The sequence below is a fragment of the Podarcis vaucheri genome (assembly GCF_965113315.1).
Source record: "Podarcis vaucheri genome assembly, chromosome: 3".
NCBI lineage: Eukaryota > Metazoa > Chordata > Lepidosauria > Squamata > Lacertidae > Podarcis > Podarcis vaucheri.
The window spans coordinates 109,157,864-109,180,714 of record NC_138761.1 but is presented as its reverse complement, the minus strand read 5'-3'; the positions used below and the strand labels follow the sequence as shown (position 1 = coordinate 109,180,714).

The 22,851-nt window shown below is 41.2% G+C and overlaps 1 protein-coding gene across 4 annotated transcripts in view; it reads right to left on the bottom strand.

Moving 5' to 3' along the window:
* Positions 1–22,851, bottom strand: part of KIF16B (kinesin family member 16B) — a 100,333-nt gene that overhangs the window by 71,895 nt on the left and 5,587 nt on the right. For 2 of the 4 annotated variants that reach the window (XM_082215408.1, XM_082215409.1), the window contains exons 2-12: positions 19,827–19,896; positions 18,303–18,416; positions 17,251–17,367; positions 16,035–16,132; positions 14,458–14,567; positions 12,685–12,827; positions 11,222–11,390; positions 10,987–11,118; positions 9,438–9,613; positions 7,745–7,810; positions 4,419–4,478 (exon numbers count right to left, since the gene is read on the bottom strand). In XM_082215408.1, coding sequence (XP_082071534.1) covers positions 4,419–4,478; positions 7,745–7,810; positions 9,438–9,613; positions 10,987–11,118; positions 11,222–11,390; positions 12,685–12,827; positions 14,458–14,567; positions 16,035–16,132; positions 17,251–17,367; positions 18,303–18,416; positions 19,827–19,896 — 1,255 coding nt within the window. Of the gene's footprint in view, positions 1–4,418; positions 4,479–7,744; positions 7,811–9,437; positions 9,614–10,986; positions 11,119–11,221; positions 11,391–12,684; positions 12,828–14,457; positions 14,568–16,034; positions 16,133–17,250; positions 17,368–18,302; positions 18,417–19,826; positions 19,897–22,851 lie in introns of those variants that run through there. The other 2 variants (XM_082215410.1, XM_082215411.1) reach the window with 2 other exon arrangements.

The following is a 22,851-nucleotide window of genomic DNA, read 5'->3' as shown; positions in this document are numbered from 1 at the left end:
CTTAACATGCACTTTAGAAAACTCAGTTCGGGAGGGGGCTGATAATTACTGAGGTCATAGCAGAGGAGGAGCCGAACCCTTTCTATCCCAGGGCAAAAATTGCTCTTCAAAAGCAGCTATTTGCATTGGGAGGGAAGGTCTCATTTCTGCCAATGGGAAATTTCCCAGCAATACATATAAAGCAGTTTCAGACGGAGAAATGGGCCTTCTGTTATGAGCACTGCTGTTGCAAAACCTACCAATGGTATTTGGAATAAGCCACAAGGAAAACTAATTAATATTTTATCTGTTTGTGCAAATGATTGCACATCGCAGCAAAGAACAGCCGTTCACAAGTTCTTCAGTCAGAATTACATTATCTTGTTACAACCTACACCTATAACAATGTTTTGCAATTCTTCAAACTGCTATCTAGATAGAACATGAAGCCAGATTATTCCAAACCATTTCCCTTTGATGCATCCAAAGAGCCCGTCATGCAGAGGAAGCAAATTCCTGCATCTGCAGTGACATCTAGTGGTGAGGAAAACAAAGTGTAGGTAAGTTTTGAACAGTCTCAGGACAGGATATTTTCTTCACAGCTGAATAATGCAATTTTAAAACTATAGCCTTGGTGACTTTTTAGAAGTTATGGGATTTTCCAGAAACATTCTAAACACTTAAAGTAAGCTACAAAGGGGAAATCAATGATAAAATAAAATAACCACCGGGATCAATTTGCAGAGCAATTCTGCCAGGATGTTGTGTTTATGGGGCAAAGGAATTGGTACTGAAAAAGTCATCTATTAAGCTTAGCCACAAGCTCAGAGCACAGGGCACCATATCCTTAACCAACTCACTTTTGCAAAAGACTGAGAGGATGTTGGCAACTGGCATTTTGGGACAGTGGCGAAGCATAAGCCGCTTTAACGAAACTTCAGCCAGTTCAATGGGCATGGTAACCAACATGCCAGAAGTGCCGTTTGAATTTGCCCTCGGGTTTCGGGAGAAGGAAAAAAAGATACAATTGTGCTTATTCGTTTTGAGAGGCAGCCGCCTGTTCAGAGATCTGAAAGTTTGGCAGAGAAGAATGCCAGAAGCCTCGGCCGGGCATTAAACCGTTGACCTAATGACAATAAAGCCCTATGTAAGCACAGAACATATTTGTGGGAAGGATGAATTTCGACTGGGGAGCAGCAGGACAAAAGTTTGGAGAAGAAGGGGAGGAAGGCTTTAAAGCTTTAAATCCCCGCTTTATATTCCAGCTTGTTGGCATTGTTGTCATAGTTATATTGCTACTATTGTTGAGGGACAAAGAGCCGTAGCACGCTGGTGGGAGGACAAGCAAGCATGCAGAACTTCTTAAGGTGAAGACAGGAGGGCTGGGAACCATGACACAGATGACTAAGCATAGTAAATCAGCAAAGAAGAGCAAGGATAAGAAGAGGAAATTAGATAAAGTGTGTCTTGGGGCGGGGTGGAGAAATGGGAAAGATGACCAACAAAGTGAGAAAAGAGATTATGTGGGGTGGTGGGGATTGAATACTGAAAACAATTATGTTCAAATTCCGGGAGCTCTGTGTAACTAGGTAGTGATAGCCAGAGGCATTGTTTAAGGAGAATTGTACTTGGATAGCACAATTCAAATTTTGTACAGAAAAAGTCATGCTGACCACAAAGAATTAAAGCTAAGAGAAGTGAAGACAAGGCGTGCTCCTTGGAACCGAAAAATAACTTATTTATTCAAAGCGTCTATATCGCATTTTTCAGCACGAAAAGCTCCCAGGGAAGCTTAAGGATGAATCAAGCTATTTTAATAAAAGAAACACCATTTGATCCTAAACAATTTTTCTTAAATGACTCTAAGCATTTTTCTGCTATTGTTTGCTCATATTTTGCACACACGTGTACAAAATTAAGTAGACGTGTGAAATAAATAAGCTACATTTGGTTGACTAATATACAAAAACACCGTCTCGTCTCCTCCAATCCTATTAATTGATTCAGTTTGAAGTGCTTGCAATGAATTTCCTTCTTCCTGTAAGATCAGGTATATGGTAGAATTAATTGCTCGAGTTTTATTGGTGTGGTGTGTTCAACGTGCAAAGGGTTAAACTGGGGACAGAGAAAGGGTGCAAACACAAGCCCTGCTCCCAGCGCCCCCTGGTGTCCAGACAGCTCTTCAGGTTTTTGTGCGATCAACAACCATAATTCAGAGCATCAGCTTATTAAAGGCAGCCAAGGAAGCATTCTGAGCAACTCAGTGCTCACCCTGAATTTTTAAAAATGTCTTATTGGTTACAGGATGTTTTGCACAGATTTCACACTATATGACCCATCTGATAAACAAGCATATGAACTGACGCCTGCTCTCCCATTTTTAATATGCAATGTTACTATAGCATAGCCTTCTGTCAATAACACAAGACAGTTACAACCATCGTGGGACAAATGTGGCCTGCTGAATCCATTCAGCTGCTAAGGCAGAGCTTTAGATCAAGTTACAGAGATATCAAAAACATGAAAAATAAAGAAAGCACCCTCTTCATTCCCCAATCAGCAATCCTTTCATTAAAGAGAAGTGATACTGAGCAGTTTTAATAACACACCTGCATACACAAGAACAATTTTCCTCCAAAAAACATAGTTCATAGTGATTAGATTTTGCATCGACAACGCTGGGAAGGCAGTAGTGGAACCTCTGGATGCGAACGGGATCCGTTCCGGAGTGTCTGCACGGGACGCGATTCGCCGCTTCTGCACATGCGCGTGACATCATTTTGAGTGCCTGTGCATGTGTGAGTGGGGAAACCTGGAAGTAACCCATTCTGTTACTTCCGGGGCGCCGTGGGACGCAACCAGGAAAGATTTAACCCGAAGCTACTTTAACCCGAGGTATGACTGTACACAGCAGATGGGTCAAACTAGTCAACACCTTACTTGGATTTCAAAGATAAGGAATTTGATTATAGACAGAAATACACATGGGGGGGGGAGGCATTTGAGTATGTACGTAGAGCACTCACAAAAGCAGACCCTATACTAAACTGTTTTGCTTTCCTTTTCTTGGAAATCTCCCATTTCATGTTACCTGGGAGGTCACATCAGAAATAAACAGGTTAAGGATGTGCCTTGTCATGTCAACATTTGTCTACTTCCCTCAATCTGTAATGTACAAAACAGATCTCAGGTTGAGTTTTTCAAGATAGGTATATAAAGGAGAGCAAAAGGAGAGCGAGAGAATGCTGAGTTGCAATTGAAAGTACAGGGGGAGCCAATATAAGCTCTGGAAGGCCAGCTTTTCCAGCTGTTTTATGCTGCAGAAGCAGTCTATTTTACGGTGTACACTTAAAGTTTGCTTCTTCCCAGGACACAGAATTTTAGCATGCAATAGTGAAGTAGAGCAGATAAATTAGTTGATGTTTCCATTTCCCCTAAAGCAACCATGTTGTACAGATCCAAGCTAAAATATGAAACATAAGCTAGTTACACATGACTGGCACATCAAACTTGGGTGGAGAGGGGAAGAAATCAAATGAGAGAAGCAAGGCTTTGGAGGGGGGGGGGAACAGCACCACGAGAGTGAGAAATTACTTTTACTAAGAGACAATGGCATTGTTTAAAAACCCTTATATTGTAAAAAAACAAAAACCCTCACAAAATTCTGAAGTATGTGAATATTCTATTTCCCAATTCAATATCTGGGCAGAAATTACACAAATCAGTTCATTCTGTCGCACCATCTGCCAGGCAGTTTTCAGTTCAACACTAAATTCCAGACTGCGTACTTTATTTTGAAGTATGATATCCTTGGGTCATTGACAAGTCCGTTAACGCCACACATACGCAAAGTGAGTTGCTTAAGTTTCTACAAAATGTCACTATGTTGGAATGGCTTTGTGTGAGGAAGCAGGTTCAGTATGTCCCAGATATGAAAAGGGACTACAGTTCAGTAAGTGATATTTAAATGAATGGTTATTCACGCAAAGACAAGATTAATGAACCCCTTGAATCTGTCTATACCTATTCAAACCTTTTACCACATTTGAAAAGTCAAGACTCCTTACCTGAAAAACAATAATTTCCATAAGTAACTGGGTTATTTAAGTGTTGAGCAAAAAGTATGAATAAACCAGATTGCATGAAAGTCTTGACCACTTTTAAAGATTTAATTAATTTGATATCCTTAAAACTTGCATGTTTGCTTTAAATTCTTCCTCACAAGTTCTCTCTTAAGCTTTTAACATAAGCTCTTTCACAAGGGAGAATTTTTAGTAAGAATTAAGGACTCTACTTTTTTACTTTCATGATGTTGCACTATACCCTGTATAAGACTATGCACTACAAGGTGTAAGTAAATTCAACAAGCACAAAATACAGGAGCCCATTCTGAAAACATTTAGATTTAGAAAATCAAGAAGCATTTAGGTGACCCTTACTTTTAGAATATTTTGGGTTTCATTCCACTTGTTGGTCCACTCTTTAGTAAGCTCTTGCACCTACAAGATAAACCAAAGTATTATTCACAAATAAAACCCAAAGTTTTAATTTTCACATTTTTTCTGTCTGTTCTCCAGGGAAATCAGCATAGCCAACTAGAAGCTCACTTTTATTCATTTATGCCTGCATCCCAGTTCTCAGTTTGCATTAAAAAGCAAAACACATATGCACGTGGTTCTGATTCTGTTCTATTTTTAGGCTACAATATTCAAGAAAAAGTATATTCAATTAAAAGAAAAAAGGCTTTCATTTTTCTACTGAAACATGGGGAATAGAGAGTTTAATCCATACAACCAATTAATTATTGCATTAAATTATAGACTATCATAGAGTACAGGGAGAAATTCCAGTCATTATGCTTGCATTAATTATCATGAATCAATCATGCAACATACTAATGAGGTTAACAAAAGATAATAAAAAAGCGCTCGATATACTTCCTGCATAGAACTATATTTCTGAACAGGGTAAGGATTGATTCCTGCAAGATAATGAATAATATATTCCATTTTGCATCCATTGTGAAGTTTTTTATTTTGAACTATGTTCACAACAGTTAGTAGCAAACATAATCTTATTTTTCCCAGGGAGGCATGCAGACGTTTGTTTGACTTCTTTCTCACCCCTCTTTGAAAAAAAAGACACGTTAATGAAATGATATTTATTTAATTGCTCTAACTTTTGACATTTGCCAGTATTGGACATCAGAGTTTGACTGCAACTATGAGGAACATTTTGGAGAGGTTAGGTTAGGCTTCCAAGGGAAATGATAATGGATAGATCTGAGAAGCAGAATCTGACATATTGGCCACTTTACTCAGTTGCTATTTTTATTCAGGTTTTCTTAAGAATTGTCTTTGCCCCATGAGTGCCATTTCACACCTTACGCAGAGGCAAGCATGATACAGCAAATGAGGAAACATTCAGGAGGGAACAAAAGCCGATCGCAGCTTTGAACTGAGTATGAGTACATGAAACCTAAGTTTTCAACCCATTTTACCTCATTCACATTTCATGCTATGTTTTCAAAAGTCATTTTAAACTCTGGTTTCGTGCAAGAGTGGCTAACTTCTGTCTCTCCAAACGCTACAAGCATGAGGGCCGCATAGTCTAACACAGACACCCACAAATGCACATCGCACTCAGTGCACACACAGCACTGGAAGAAGAGGGTTCTTGGTTCAGTGCTGTGATGGAGATTCAAATCACCATATGCTGGGCCATATGGAAAGGTGTCAACCTCTCCTCTGAGCTGTGCTGCAATGGGGTTAGGGCTGGCTGGCCCCCTGACCTGGCTTGATGGAATGAACCCAGCCTGTGGGCTCACCAACCCTAGATCATGAGACATGAAGAAACCTAGGCTCCTCTCAGGCTTGTAATTAAGAGTAGTTTGGAAGGTTTTACTTCCCCTTTTGGTTACTGTCTGAACATGGAATTGTGGTTAACATTAACTATGATTGATTTAAACCAGTGTCTCCCAGACTTGGGTCTCCCGCTGTTTTCAGACTACAGTCCCCATCATCCCTGACCACTGGTCTTGCTAGCTAGGGATGATGGGAGTTGTAGTCCAAAAAAACAGGCGGAGACACAAGTTTGGGAAATACTGATTTAAACCAAAGTCAACTTTAGACATTAATAGTTCAAAATTAGCATATTTTAAACTAAACATCGTTAATGTTAACCACAGTTTGTCTGTTCAGATGATGTATCAAACTGCAGCTACCCAAAAGCAGAAGCAGTATATATGCGTTTCACATAAGCTAAACAACCTATTTGTGAATATATTGAATTCTTTCCCTTCTACCCATCCTACTGGAAAAAGCAGCAATCATGGAGCATTAAGAGCCTATAGAACAAGGCTGTGTGTATTCCCCATGATTTCATAAGAACACAGGGAACTCAAAATGAGTTATTGGCTGTACAGTGGTACCTTGGGTTAAGTACTTAATTCGTTCCGGAGGTCCGTTCTTAACCTGAAACTGTTCTTAACCTGGAGCACCACTTTAGCTAATAGGGCCTCCGGAGCACGATTTCTGTTCTCATCATGAAGCAAAGTTCTTAACCCGAGGTGCTATTTCTGGGTTAGTGGAGTCTGTAACCTGAAGCGTATATAACCTGAAGCGTATGTAACCCGAGGTACCATTGCACTGTAATTCAGTTTCCTGTGAATCCAAGCTTTCGTTTATTTTTTAGAAGGGGAGAGCAAAGTCTCAGAAGCCAGAAGATTTCCAGTGGTCAAACGATTTGGTTCCAGTGTCCTATGTAGCTTCTTGCCTCTCCTAACAAATAGTAGAAGCAGATATCTACCTATGTGAAGTGTTTTCATAATTTGTACAGACCCCTGAATTCAATTCAGGATTTAGGTTACTTTGACTCCAAATTTTTGTGTACAAATTTTAAGTAGCCCAGTTTAAGGGCTTTGGAAGTCAAGTTGAAGCAAGATTTGGTAGGCCTATTGCTGGATGGTAATCCTGCGAGCAGCGATTTGGGAGCAAGCCATGCGCCAATATAAGGGCAACTATTGGTGCTAAAATGTAAACTACTCCTTTAGGCACCAGGTACCCCACTACCATAGCAAAGGTAGAATGAAAGTAGTGGGAAATGTGTCCAATGTTCTCTGAGTTCACAACTATTCCTTTGAAAGACTTACACACTTAGCAAAATGTAGTACAAGCAGAGAACGTAAGGGAGTGTACCTTAAGAATTAGACCAAAACTACATTACTGTAGATGGAAACATGTGTGACTTTAGCTCAGCAGTTTGTTTTGTGTTTCTTTCTTTGGGTTTTTCCCCAGAAAGGCACTTCTGGATGGGACAACAAAGTTTGAATCATAGAATCATAGAATCATAGAGTTGGAAGAGACCACAAGGGCCATCGAGTCCAACCCCCTGCCAAGCAGGAAACACCATCAGAGCACTCCTGACATATGGTTGTCAAGCCTCTGCTTAAAGACCTCCAAAGAAGGAGACTCCACCACACTCCTTGGCAGCAAATTCCACTGTCGAACAGCTCTTACTGTCAGGAAGTTCTTCCTAATGTTTAGGTGGAATCTTCTTTCTTGATTTGAATTCAAAATATTTTCCTCTCCTGTTTTTATTCTATTTTATTTGTGGATTTTTAATTGTTTTATATATTCTACAAGCCGCCGTAACCATGTTTACTGAAGTACAGCATATCAAGCATCTTAAAACAGAACGCATAACTTAAAACCTGCAAATCTGCCAAGAATTCAGACATAGATGAAGTGTTTGAACTAAAACTTACTCTGGCTTCATTCTGTTGAAGCTTTTCTTCCATACTTAGGGCTGTTGGAGAATCCAAAAGCGCAATCTAGGTGAAGCAGACAAAATAAACATTAAAGATATAAAAACAAAAGATAGCCTACAATGCAATGCCACTGATTTCTATTTAAGAATTAAGTCTTGTTGGGTTCAATGAGTCTTACTCTCAGGGACATGCAAAGGACTGCAGTCGTACACTGCAATTTTAGGCCACTGTCCTTAGCCATATATCAATAGGTCTTTGCATGCCTTAAGTGGAAGTCATCTAGGAGTAATGATTCTCAAAAGAATCATTAAAACAATTTGTTTTTATTTGAAAAACGGGATCATTGGTTACTGGCTGCAGTTTGTTCTCCAGCTCTCGCACTGCACCTCACAGAAGACAGATGTTTCTATACAAGTCAAGGAGTTTCTAGGTCTTTCAGGAAACTTGCACACAAGAAGCTTGAAAACATCCACAAATGGTATACTGTATTTTTCGCTCTATAAGACGCACCAGACCACAAGACGCACCTAGTCTTTGGAGGAGGAAAACAAGAAAAAAATATTCTGAATCTCAGAAGCCAGAACAGCAAGAGGGATTGCTACGCAGTGAAAGCAGCAATCCCTCTTGCTGTTCTGGCTTCTGGGATAGCTATGCAGCCTGCATTCGCTCCATAAGACGCACACAAATTTCCCCTTACTTTTTAGGAGGGAAAAAGTGGGTCTTATAGAGCAAAAAATACGGTACTTCCTTTAAAGTCCATACAAATTCTACATCCTCCTCCTAAGCACTCTCTGGCTCCTGTCCAACGTAAAAAGCAGGTAGAACAGGTCTGTTGGGGACTCATTTTCTTTATGCTGCTTCTCCTACATCACTCAGTCCCTTGTCCTGCTTCATGCACCCAAACAGTGCTTTGTCCTGTTTTCTTCTCTCTAACGTGGCATTCCAGCTTCTCTTCCTACTCCCCAATTATCTTCTCTCTCTGTCTCTCTTTCTCTCTCTGTGTGTGTGTATGTGTTTGTGCATGTGTGTATTTAACAATCCTTAAGATACAGAAACACATAGTGTCACTCAGGGCCGTCTTACCCATAGGTGCTGGGCTCTCACGGGCTCTCACGGGCGCCAGGCCGAGAGTCCGGGGTCTGAGAGTTGAGTCCGGGTAAGAGCCTGCCCGTTGGTCGGAGCGCCACGGCAGGCTCTTCTGCTGCGGCCGGCTCTCCACCCCAACCCCCTGCCCTCCAGCCCAGCATCTGACGGCGGAGTCATTGTAAAAGTCTTAAGGTGCTGTGGGACCAAAGTGAGCGTGCACTCCGGGCCCCCGGATGGGCTTTCTCAAGCCGCCCGCAGAGGCTTGACTCTTGGGTGCCTGGCGGCTGTTAGCCTTAACTTTCCTCCTTCCCTTTCTCTGCCTCCCAAATTCTAGGCACCTTGCTGGAGACAGAGGGCAACATGTAAACAGGGAGGGCAACGCAGGCGACAAAGAAATTGGCTCGGTGCAGTCCCTGGCCATTTTATTTGATTTGTAACCCCCTCCCTGACGCCAACACCCGGCATCCGACCAAGCTGTGGCCGCAGCAGCTCCGTCCGGGGTGGCGTCGCGCTGGGCGGATTTTTTCACCCCGGCGCCACATATGCTTAAGACAGCCCCAGTGTCACTCAAAGAAACTACTCATGTCTCAGGTGCAAAGCTAACCTGATTCCCCTGAGCAAGGAGAGTTTTCAGCCGGGCTATTTCAGCTCGAAGCTCACGAATTAGCTTGACGTTCGGATCCTCATTAATGGTAGGCTTGTTGATTATGTTTTTAGCTCGGTTTGCATAGCGAAGGGTGCTTAAGGTTTCTCCGTAATTGACATCAGCAGGTGAAATGGCTAAGGAAAGTAAATTCAAAATTAAGTTATACGTACGTATATCATTTAGAAATCTTAGAAACCCAGTGTGGGTGGAGAGAAAGCAAACGGTATGTTGCACGGTTGTGAGTAGGATGGCATTTTAGGGGGGAAATACTGCATTAATTTGGTTCACAGTTTCATTATGCAGCATTAAATATCCCACCATTCCAATTTTCTTTGAGGACAAAGGGGGGTATCCTACAAAATATGATACACCATAATTTGGACATTATCTAAACCAGGGGTCAGCAACCTTTTTTAGCCGTGGGCCAGTCCACTGTCCCTCAGACTATATTTTGGGGGAAATGAACGAATTCCTATGCCCCACAAATAACCCAGAGATACATTTTAAATAAAAGCACACATTCTACTCATGTAAAAACATGCTGATTCCTAGACTGTCCGCGAGCCGGATTGAGAAGGCGACTGGGCCGCATCCGGCCCCCGGGCCTTAGGTTGGTGACCCCTGGATCTAAACAAGCAAATAATAATAATAATTTTTTATTTATATCCCACCCTTCCCATCCGAAGCCGGGCTCAGAGCCGCTAATAACAGTAAAATAATACAGCATTCTAAAATCAATTCATTATAAAATCAGTTCAACTCAAATTGATGGCAAGAGTCTTGCAGCATCTTAAAAGACTAAAAAAAAAAGTGCCTGAGGATTTCTAATAAAGACAAAGGCAGTTTGTTCTCTGCCTTGTTTCCAACAGTGAAACAAGTTCACTTGTCCCTCCCAGAGGCAGACATTGCACAAAGTTGATGGCCCAGACCTGCCTTTTGCCTATGAATTGAGAGCGAGGCCTCATGACTAGTGGAAGTGTCCAAAGCACACATGATGCTCTTCCTCCAGTGCCCTTTTTGCAACAGGCTTCAAGGTTGAGTGTAGGGCATGAACCTTAACCTTTTTGGGGAACTTCCTCTAAGCCCTAAGTGGGGGGCTTGGGAAACCCCCCTCTAAAGTAGTCCAACAACTGGTATGGGTTTCAACTGCACCTCCCCTGAGATGGATAGAGGTAGCAGGATCTCACCATTTATCTTCCCAAGATCTGCACAGCGGAAGAGCTGAGTGTTACATCCCTTGAGTATGTGCTCTCAGATGCCTAACCAGGGGGAAGCAGCGCATTCAATTATTCTGCAGGAGCCTGGCACCGTGTACTGACTCTGCTTTCATCTCTCCACTCTCCCGGCAGGATATTATTCAAGCTTTGTTGTGAAGACAGCCCCATTAAAAATAGCAAACAGCAATATTGCTTAATGAGTCACTTGTAATGCCAATCAATTGGATGCATAGATAACCTTTTTAAAAAGGCAAAGCACTGGGAATTAAGGTAATTCAGCACACACTCACTTGCAATCATTATTGTTTTAGAGTTTCCTCCTAGGCTATCTTTCAAAAGCCATGTCAAAACAGAATCCCTGTAAGGCACAAATACTTGCTTCTTCTTTGTAAGGGGGTTTGAGGCATCCTGAGATAAATCAGCTGTAAAAGAGCAAAACAAGGAGGCAACACTACCATTAGAGAGAGCTGGATAACAAGTTTGGTACTCAATTAAGTCGATAAATTAAAATAAACAGAGACTTACCTAAGGCAGAAATTACATTTCCCAGAGTAACTAGGGATTTGTTAATATTTCCTCCTTCTTTTAATCTGACACCTGTAGCTCCAGTAGCATCTGCTCTCTCACTTCCAGCAAGGTCTACCAAATGTATTTTGCTAACTGTTTCACATGGCATCTCATCATCAAACTTTGCCTACAGAAAAACAAGATGTTGGGCTATAACATGGAAGTCTACGAAGAAAGGAGGAACAGTTTCTATTTCTGTTTCTCAGTTGTAATAGAAATACAGTGGTACCTCAGGTTAAGTACTTAATTCGTTGCGGAGGTCCGTACTTAACCTGAAACTGTTCTTAACCTGAAGCACCACTTTAGCTAATGGGACCTCCCACTCCCACTGCGCCGCTGGAGCACGATTTCTGTTCTCATCCTGAAGCAAAGTTCTTAACCTGAAGCACTATTTCTGGGTTAGCAGAGTCTGTAACCCGAAGCATATGTAACCTGAAGCGTATGTAACCTGAGGTACCACTGTACAGAAAAACTAGGGGTACAACTATACTATATCATTTACATAGCAGTTCTTTTCTATACATACAAGTAATTTACACACGTGAAATCCTTTTCCAAGACACATAAGTGCCAGAGAAACTGGTGTGAAATGACTTGAAATTCAATACTCTCAACATAAATATTTCCATTTGCAGCCATTGGGGGGGTGGGGGAGTATTGTTGTTTACACAGAGAATTCCCATGAATAAAGTTGCATTCCAAGTCTGTCAAGATGAGAAAATAATTCACAATTTTATTCTCCCTACTTTTCTAGATAACAGTTTAAAAAATTAAGCTGTGCAGGTTGGGTGGAGAATTATACTAGGTAAAAGGGGAGGGGGTATTAATTTCTCCTCCCTTAGAGCCACTCCCTAAATCAAATTTATAACTCCACAAGCCAAATTGAAAGCAACAATTAAAAAACCTGGGAGATCCTCTCAGATGCTCCATCACAGGAGACCTTCAAAAACTCATTCTCCTGTCAAAATTTTTGTGCTGGATCAAGTGAGAAAGAGCGTGTCCCCTCTCCAACACAAAGTGGTCATAACCAGAATATATACATCTTTTATTAGAAGTAAAACTGTCTTGTGAACTGCCCTCAGATCTTTTGATGAAGGGCAGTATATAAATCAATTAAACAAACAAACAAACAAATAAACAAATAAATACAATTTTAAAATAAACCTAGAGACTAATAGTTACATCTAAAAAAGGCTTCAGCGAAAGCACTTCTCATTTTATAAATACTGCATTAAGCACGTATATCTCCTTTCCAGATTTTTTTTTGAGAGGTGGGGTGTGGCAAATTTCCACTATTTAATCCGACAAGGAGTGAAAGGTCGTATTTCAAGTCCCTTTCCAAATTTAGTTGAAGCTGAATTTGAGTTGCACCTAAATCTGAGAAATGTCAACAATTCATTGTGAGCTGCTCCTTTTTGTACCTGAGTGAAGTTGACGGTGAAAATGGCATGGGATCGGCTGCTGACATCGTTCATTCCAGTCGCAGCAGTGGTCCGGTTTATGTTTCCTGCTTCCATAAGTTCTTCTACGTCACCATAATTTTGTACTAAGTGTTTGGACAAGTCTGAGGAAAACACAAACACAAGCCAGCAGTTATGAGGACTGCAACCTTTAACCAACTAATAGTGTTTAATCCACTGAAGAGGCGTCCCCAGTTCATCAGGTAACATCTTTTTAAAGTTATCCGCATCTTTAAAATAACTATTTCTAAATGCAGCTGGTGGTAGGGACAATCTTAGAAGAGAAAGCCTCACACAGGTGGCCATGAGGTGGCAATACAGTGGTGCCTCGGTTCTCGAACATAATCCGTTCCAGAAGACCGTTCGACTTCCGAAATGTTTGAAAACTGAGGCGCAAAGGGCTGGCTGCAGGTTCAATGGAGGAAACCTAAAAACACACAGCAGAAGCCATTCGACTGCCGAGGCACATTCAAAAATGGAAGCATTTACTTCTGGGTTTTGGGCATTCGGGTTCCAAAACGTTCTGCTTCCAAGATGCTCAATAACCAAGGTACCACTGTACTTCTTCTAATTTGGCACTTACTGCAACAGATTCATGAACCACCTGAAAGCAAAGTTTTGGATGCAGACAAACCAAAGGCCTCCCTTCATGGCACAGAAGGGACTGATCCAATGGAGGCTCCTGCTGGAGTAAGGGAGAGAGGGAATTTTTTGCCTCTTCCACAGGAGAAGTTTTTGACAGGGTACAGGAAAGAAAAAAAGCTGAAAATCATCTTCCCACCCCCTTTCCTCCAGTGTAACATCACGTGAATGGCACTCTACACATGACAAGTGTGGATCTAACTCAGGGGTCAGCAAAACCTTTTCAGTAGGGGGCCGGTCCACTGTCCCTCAGACCTTGTGGGGGGCCGGACTATATTTTGAAGGGGGAAAAGGGAATGAATTCCTATGCCCAACAAATAACCCAGAGATGCATTTTAAATAAAAGGATGCATTCTACTCATGTAAAAACACGCTGATGACCATCTGCGGGTCAGATTTAGAAGGTGATTGGGCCAGATCCGGCCCCCGGGCCTTAGTTTGCCTACCCATGATCTAACTCAAAGAAAGCATTTTTCCCCCTTCTAAAATGGCAATTGGTTAGTCATATGCAAATGTACTGATTTAACTTATTTGAATGATTAAAATGTATTCAACTGACAAACAGTGTTAAGTATTGCGAAGTTAAAGAAAACTTAGGAGTGTATATGGGGAAACTGATCATGTCCTTTTTTTTATTGCAAAATAGTACATGGCAAGCTTGAATTGGCCGTATTTATTTTAGCAGAAGTGAGACTGCTAGACACGTTAAACATACAGAATGTCAATCTGAAGAGAAATCTGCAGTCTTCCTAAACATTGTGTACTCTCAGGACGCTATAGCATAAATTGGAAGGGGATGGATTAAGCCAATTAAGTTCTAATAAGTACTCTTCCATCACAAGTGCCTTTGATTTATAAGTGAGACCCATCATTAGTCTCAATTAGTAGGACATCACACTCCAGGAGAAATCTTTAAAATTTTCATTGTAACTGGTGACAAGCTACACACAAATTAGCGCACCCAAACAGGGTTCATAGACTTTTATAACTTTGTTTACACTGGCCTTCAATTTACAACAAAGACAAATTTATACAATTAAAAATACAACTGGACGTCCAACAAACAGAAGCATTCAGCTCTTTAAATCCCACCTTCAACATAAGGACCTTCTTTCGGATGCTCACGAATTCTTAAGTTATTTGTTTTTGTAGACTTGCGCCTCAATAAATCTCTGACACGTTCATTATATATTTCCAGGTAACTGAAACAAATATACTTTAATCAGAAGAGAGTCCGAGTTTAAAAGCCTATCCATTAAAATGAATCTCACATAAGCACAACCTTCATATGTGCATTTAAGAACATAAAGAGACCAAGGCCCATCAAGTCTAGCCTCCTGTTCTCACAGTGGCCAACCTATGGCCAAAACTAATCATGATTCACAGTAGAATACCATTTTAAAGGATAATCACAGTACACAGCATTCCATTGGGTCTCATTGGCTCTTAGGTATAGGCCAGTGGGATGGCAGATATTGAAATAATTCAAAGTTATTGGTTAGAGGGGTCCTGACTGAAACTGTATAAAAGGTCAGTCACAGCATTGTCCAGGAGCAATGTGGTCTAGCAGTAAGCAGAAGAAGAGGTGAATCACTAAAGGCAGACAGTGCAGAGAAAACTCCCAGATAACTTCTGGCCAGAGTGACAGCAGAGGGCAAAGTTGGCCTCAGGAAGCAAGAAGACTTCTGAGGATGCAACAGTGTGACATCTTCTTTACTGTGTCCTGATATTCAAGTCCCTGACCAGAAAGAGGATTTCAGGGGAAGCTGAAGCCAGCCAGCCAAAGAAAGCGTATGTTTCCAGAAGCTGAAAGCTGATTGTGAGTGACAGCTGGGAGACTCTGTTCATCCTTGCACTGGCCTAGCTAAGTTCCTGACCAGGGAGAAAAAACTTCTTATCCTCTAGGAGAGCTAACTGGGATGACTTTAGAAACAGTACACATTTAATGTCAAGCACTGCTGAAGCATTTTTTTCAACATCCATTCCTCTTTGGCTAATTAAACAATCTATGGCCTTTTGTTTGTTACTATGTTGTGTTATTGTTGTTTTTATGTTGTAAACCTCCCTGTCATAAAGGACTGTCTAGAAATGTATTCAATTAATATAAATACATAAATATATGATTGCGGTATGACATTCATCTGATCTATTACTGATTTATTATTTTCTGTAAATAAAGGTTGATAAATATAAATATTTGCTTTTTTTAACTCTGTGTGAATGGGGATAAGATGTTGGGGTGGCAGCAGGATTGCAAGGGATAAAGAACTAGAGTATGTTTATAGCACATTTGAGGAAGGATTAGTCAACACTTCGGGAAGGTTCGGTAGGATTAAAGAATTCTCCCCCTCCATCTTCCACATTTGGTGTCACTGAAATTAGGTGTAATACCCACAGTTTTTGCAGGATCTTAAATGGAATAGAAATAATAAGCAGGCCATTGAAATAGCTATATGGGTAAAAGGTAATGCAATCCAGACTGAAGTCCTATATGAAATCTTTGCTTTGTAACTGTTTAGTTCTCTCTTCCTCCCGGACGAACATAGCCTATGAACTTCTGCAATGAACTAACCACCCAATAAGCTGAGACATGGATAAGAAAAAGGAAGGCAAAGACAGTCAAGACAATTTTGGTTGTATACAGCCATGCAGCTGCTCCACAAGCATACCTGACCTCTGTCCGAAAAGAGGCTTCATTCCATCTTGTTTTTTCATTTATTCGGTTGAATAATCCTTCACAAATCCGAGGTATTAAACCGAGATCCCCCTGCAACAATGATAGCCATTGTCATACTGCACTCTGTTTAATGTAGCCATCACAATCTGAAAAAAACACTGATAGACTATTCAAAGCCATAGGAATTGAGCTCCAGTCATGGAACTGGGCGTTCTCTGCTCCCCTCTACGCATTCCTGTAGTCCTATGAGCCCTGAAAATGGGCTCCGCAGAGTTGCTGAAACAAAAGGCAAAGAAGTGTGCAGCAAGGGAACATTGGCAAAAAGTACACTTTCCCCTTCTGTTTAAGGAAGGGCTCCTTCCCTTTGTGGGAGACTACTTTCTGGCCCAGGGACGTGGGTGGCGCTGTGGGTTAAACCACAGAGCCTAGGATTTGCCGATCAGAAGGTCGGCGGTTCAAATCCCCGCAACAGGGTGAGCTTCCGTTGCTCAGTCCCTGCTCCTGCCAACCTAGCAGTTCAAAAGCACGTCAAAGTGCAAGTAGATAAATAGGTACCGCTCTGGCGGGAAGGTAAACGGCGTTTCCGTGCGCTGCTCTGGTTCGCCAGAAGCAGCTTAGTCATGCTGGCCACATGACCCGGAAGCTGTACGCCGGCTCCCTCGGCCAATAACGCGAGATGAGCGTTGCAACCCCAGAGTTGGTCACGACTGGACCTAATGGTCAGGGGTCCCTTTACCTTTACTTTCTGGCCCAGTTTAGAGAGTGTATCTCAGGCAGATTGAAAAATAAATAAATAAAATTAATTGGCAAATACGAATTAGTCTATCAGGTCTATATCATGATATCATGCTGTTTGAGATTAAACTTTGTGCCAGAAAGCATGCATCTTTTGCTTCCCAAGTATACAATTTGGGCGAGCCACGATGTTCACATCTGCATTAAGCATGCCCAGCTAAAACAAAATATAATGCAACTGGCTTGTACATTCTCTTGTCCATATCTGTGCACAAGCAAATGAGGCCTTGCTAAACATCAAAATTCCTTTAAATTATTCTATTCAATCCAAAATTGCTAGAAAAATATGGCAGTTCCTTGTAACTATTTAGAATATATGTTGCTCATCTTATATACATAGAAGAAAAGCAGCACACTTTTAAAAGGCATGCATTTCTACAAAGTAAAGTAGAATTCTGAAAAGCTTTACGTACAGCATTTCCCATCATGGTATATGACTTCCCAGATCCAGTCTGTCCATATGCAAAAATACAAGCATTATAACCTTCAAAAGCAGATTTGAGGACATCACTGCCAAGGTTCTTAAATACCTGGAGAAATAAAAACAGAGGGAGACTAGCAATGTTTCATAGTATAATTAAAAGCAGAAGTTTTAGTTAGTTCTCCTCAGCAGAGTATCACAACATACTATAGAAACTGCTCACTTACTGAAGTGCTTATGAAAGATGATCAGTTCAAGTGTTTATGAAAAAAATAGTAATTCTGTGGGTTCTCAAACAGTCTACACGGGTGGACCTTAAGATACATATGATACTGCAGAACATTAGCTTGGGATTTCTTTCCAAAGGCCACTTACTACTACTTCATTTTACTAGTAAACAAACTAGTATGATATATGAAAAGTATTTTCTCCCCTTGAACCAATATAAATAAACAAAAATATTGCAGAAGAGCTGTGCCAAATCCAACCTTCACAATTTATCACTCAACAAACTGGATGTAGCCCAGCAGCCATAGTTGGTCTTCCATCAGAGATTCAGTTAATCTCTTTGCTGGGATCCATTTTTGGTTTTTTGACCATGCCACATGGAATCACAAACTGTTTTTGCTATTCCCCTCAGGGGTCCCTTCCAACTCTACAATTCTATGATTTGGAGTGCTGCTGTTTGAGACACAAAAGCCCAAAACTTCTTTAGGAGTGCAAAACTAGTTGTGTAGTTCTTTGCATGCCCTGCTTTTGCAGGCTCCCTTGAACTGCAAGAGAACGGCAAGCTACTATGCTAATTTATATCATAGCTTTCATGGTAAATCTACTGTACAAAGGTTTTTAGCAGCTAAATTGTTTAAAATCCTCTCCCTAACATCTATGGGAATCCAAATGTGCAGTTCTTTGTCACTAATCTATTTTTGAGTCATTCTGGGAGCCTTTTTGGCAGGTTAAAGCACTTTAAATATAAATTTTAAAAATGCACTTTGACATTATGTTTTCATTCTGAAAGAGAATTACAGGTTTCTGTCTGCCTACCATTTCCTGAGATGCATAGTTTGGACTTTTTGCATCGGCTGAGAAGTAGGAGAAGTCATATGTGAATGTTTTAGTCCGTTCTCTTCCAAGGTCTCCAGTTCCTCCCTCTGGTATCTAAGAATAAGAATAAGCCAGAGCATTACCATATTGCTCCCTTAGATAATAACTACGTATGTTTCCAACATTTCTTCTGAGAGCGCAATATTATTACTGCCAATATATAATAATAATAATAATAATAATAATAATAATAATAATAATATGCTGCCCATCTGACTGGGTTGTCCCAGCTGCTTTTGTCAACAAAACTGATTTAAGCATAAAATAAGCACTTATTGAGTATATGTTAGAAACTGGCAACTGAATAATGTCATAGTTTAGAATGCTATCCTGCTAGGGCAGAATGCTTATTTTTGAACATGGCTATCATTATTGTTGCAACATAGTATCTTCAGTTTAAGGTTATAAGAGCAAATCAGAAAATGTATATAAAACATTTCCTAGGAGAGGTTCTGCATATTGCAACCTAAAGGTATCTTCTCCAAAAGTGAAACCGGCTGAAAATGAATTGCTTCATAAAACTTGTATCACAACGAAAGGACGCAACACCCTTCCAGTTCGATAGTTTTGACACTGTAACCAACTGTTTGATAGGTGCAATCCCTAGGTTGTACTTATGCATTGATAATAAGCACAAATGCATAGCTTATTTTCAATGCATTTGTTTTCTTCCTTAAATTTTTAAAAAGTTACTATATCTCAAAAATATTTACAAGTATTCCAGTAGGAATAATTTTCAAGCAAAGCTTTTAATTTGTTTGAATATTTGAACCGCATTTTGTACACTTTCTTGAATTTCCCCTCTAGTTGTTTTAGTTAAAATACTTTTGGCTACTGGGCAAGAAAAACGAGGTTAATGCTGCGTTCTTAACCCCTGGCTGGAAGCATCAGAGCTTAATAGAATGTTGCAGCTGTAACCTTGCCACTTGCACCAGACAGAGGAGAAGGGGGGAGCAAAGTACAAAGGACCCTCCCATGGGTGGGGGGTCAGAAGTAGCTTTTACCCACCATTTGGGCAGAAACATCAAGCGTTCTTTGCCAGCAGAGCTCCCCACTAGGTGGAAGGCAGCAGACCTGGGCAGGACTTAATGAAGGTTACATCACCACCCCACCCAGGCCCCATTCATCACAGGGGACTTGAAGTCTGGATAGCTCTGTTTTACAGCAAGTACAACTAACCTGGCATATTTCTTTAGTCGTTTAATAAGTAAATCCAATATGATAAGTCAGGTCCCAGTCAATTTAGGGCACCTGCAAAATCTTTTGTGCAGTTTTCTAAACCAATAATTTCCAATGATAATTTTACACCAGCACTTTGTGGGAAGGAGACTTACTCATCCAGGTCCACTAATCACAAGTTCTGAAGCCATCATGACAAAACCCAGAGTTTGCCAGGAGGAGAATAAAAAAAAAGAGCAAGTAAAGCAAGAAAGAAAAATTTCTATGATTGCTTAAAACACTCACCTTCATATTTGTAATGGTTGTTTTATTTTTCTCCATTGAAATAATAAATTTAGCATCCAAATCCTTCTCCCTGTGAAATTAACATATTACAGTAGATTAAGAAACAATTATAGGGAGAATCTGATAGCTGTTGTCAGCAAACTACTATTTTCCTTAATACATACATTTTACCATAAACTCCAGTTTCATTTCTCATTGTGGAGTTTTGTGAGCAGTTTTTTGCCATAGCACCATGGAGGGGGGGTCACTTTTTCGCTTTATATCCAACTCTAATGTTTCCCCTAGTTGCTGAATTAGGAAAGGAAGGCATATCTTACAAGGGAAGGGTTGTCTTGTCTCCGCCTTTCAGGCAGAAAGCACAATAACTAGAAAGCATAAAAATAAAGGTAAAGGGACCCCTGACAATTAAGTGCAGACAAGAACGACTCGGGTTGTGGTGCTCATCTTGCTTTACAGGCCGAGGGAGCCGGCGTTTGTCCGCAGACAGCTTTCCAGGTCACGTGGCCAGCATGACTAAGCCGCTTCTGGCGAAACCAGAGCAGCGCACCTGCCACGAACCAATGATGAAGTTCATCAGCAATTTTGAAGTGGCTTTCCTAAGCACCCATCTTTGCCTCAGTCCCTCCTCCTCACCAGAGCATACACAAGTGAAATCTAACACCTTGCTCGTCTAGCCATAACTGCCTTCCTACTAAAATTTCATGGGTTGCACCAAGCTCCATAAAGGAAAACAACTTCTTGGCTTATAACCAGCAATGACATGCGAATTCCTCAGGGATATTTCCTGGCAGCTCATATAATAAGGTAATATCTTGCAGCACTGTCTTAACCATGTCTCCTCAGAAGGAAGTCCTGTTGAATTCAGTGGGGCTTTTTCTCCTGGGTAAGTGAAGTTAAGATTGATCATTTTCATTCTAAGGCTGCAAAGGCAACAAAATGAAGGCAAAACAATTCTGGCTAATTTAGTAAAGGGAAAAGAGTTTCCTCTGCTAAGACTGCATGGCTAATAAAGCTATTAAGGCTTGCCTTCTCATTATAGTGTTGCTATAAAATTTATTTTATTTCATAAAATTTATGCGCAGCTTGATTGGTGGTGAGGTGGGGAAACAAAGAAGAAGAAGAAGAAGAAGAAGAAGAAGAAGAAGAAGAATAGTAGTAGTAGTAGCAGTAGTAGTAGTAGTTTGGATTTGATATCCCGTCTTTCACTCCCCTTCAGGAGTCTCAAAGCGGCTAACAATCTCCTTTCCCTTCCTCCTCTACAACAAACACTCTGTGAGGTGAGTGGGGCTGAGAGACTTCAAAGAAGTGTGACTAGCCCAAGGTCACCCAGCAGCTGCATGTGGAGGAGCGGAGATGCATACCCGGTTCCCCAGATTACGAGACTACCGCTCTTAACCACTACACCACAAGAAACCCTCAAAGCAGTTCTATAGGTCAGGAACAGATAGAAGGTTTCCAATTCCCATTATTAAAAAAATCAAGGGGTGGGGATTAAAGGTACAGTAGAGTCCATGCCACAATATATAAAACACAAACTAACAAAAAGCAGACAGATATAATAATGCAAAACGTAAAGAAGATATACAGGTGAAGACGAAACAACAACTACGGAGCAAGTTTGAACAAGCAATCCACAAGGTCATGGTTGAGGGAGCCGGGTATGTTTAGCTTGGGAAAGAGGCGATTTAGAGGAGATATGATAGCCATCGTCAAATATCTCAAGGGCTATCACATGGAAGATGGCACAAGCTTGTTTTCTCCTGTTTTGGAGGGTAGGACTCAAACCAATGGATTCAAGTTACAAGAAAGGAGATTCCAACGAAACATGGGAAGAACTTTCTGACAGTAAGAGCTGTTTGACAGTGGAACAGACTCCCACAATAGGTGGTGGAGACTCTCCTTTCTTGGAGGTTTTTAATCAGAGATTGGATGGCCATCCGTCATGGACACTTTAGTTGAGTTTCTTGCAATGCAGGGGGTTGGACTAGATGACCCTTAGGGTGCTGTAATGGGAATTGGGGTTGCTTGTGCGTAAACTGCAAACTGCTCCAAGCTAGCCGTATAGCTAAAACTTTCCCTGGTTGACAGCCCTTGAAACGCGACTGTCTTAGTCACTGGCAGAATCCGTCAGTGGGCGGGACCTAAATTTCCTCCAACATAAAAGTTGCTTGACTCCAAGTCTCCTCCTAGATTCCCTGCGCGGAAGCCTTCTGCGCAGCGTGGGCATGCCAAGCGGAGGTCCTGTGCTCTCTCCGCTGATCTCACTGGAAGAGTCTCTGAGCCTCCCCTCCGCCTTACTCTCAGCTTCCCCTTTCTCCCTGGTGTCCACTGGATTTCTTTCCCCCGTAGAAGCCCCCTCTCTCTCCTTGCTAGTTCCCTCCCCTGCATCACTGGAGCGACTTTCCTCTCCTCTTCCCTCTGATGGCAGTTCCCTGACAGGTGCCTTCCAACTTTACAATTCTATGATGGTGAAGGGATAGCTCAGTCGGTAGAGCATGAGACACTTAATCTCAGGGTCATAGGTTTGAGCCCCACGTCGGGTGAAAGATTCCTACATTGCAGGGGGTTGGACTATATTATTCTCGCGGTCCCTTCCAATTCTATCGTTCCATGATTCTATGACACAAAGCTGTTACTGCTGAACTGCTCAATGAGATGCTGAAGGGAGGGTCATGTGACTGTGCACTGGTGGTTAAGAAATTTAAATGGAAAGTGAAGATAAGTGATTATGGCCCAAACAATCTATGGGCCTCTGTTTAAGAATGATCATAAAAGCAACATATTATCTAGCAATGAAGCATAATAAAGCCAGCTGCACCACAGTGAACTCTGAACAAAAGCTTTATTTCTTGCACACAAGTCAGCCAGTTTTGACTATTCGGCAGTTAACCAAAACGAAGCTTCAGCTTTGAATAAGCAGCTTAACCTAGCAACTGTTTGTAATTTTGCTCATATTCTTGAGAAAGGGAGGAGCAGCAGAAACAGAGCTCAGTGCTGTACCTGTCTAGCTAGTTCACCCAGTTGC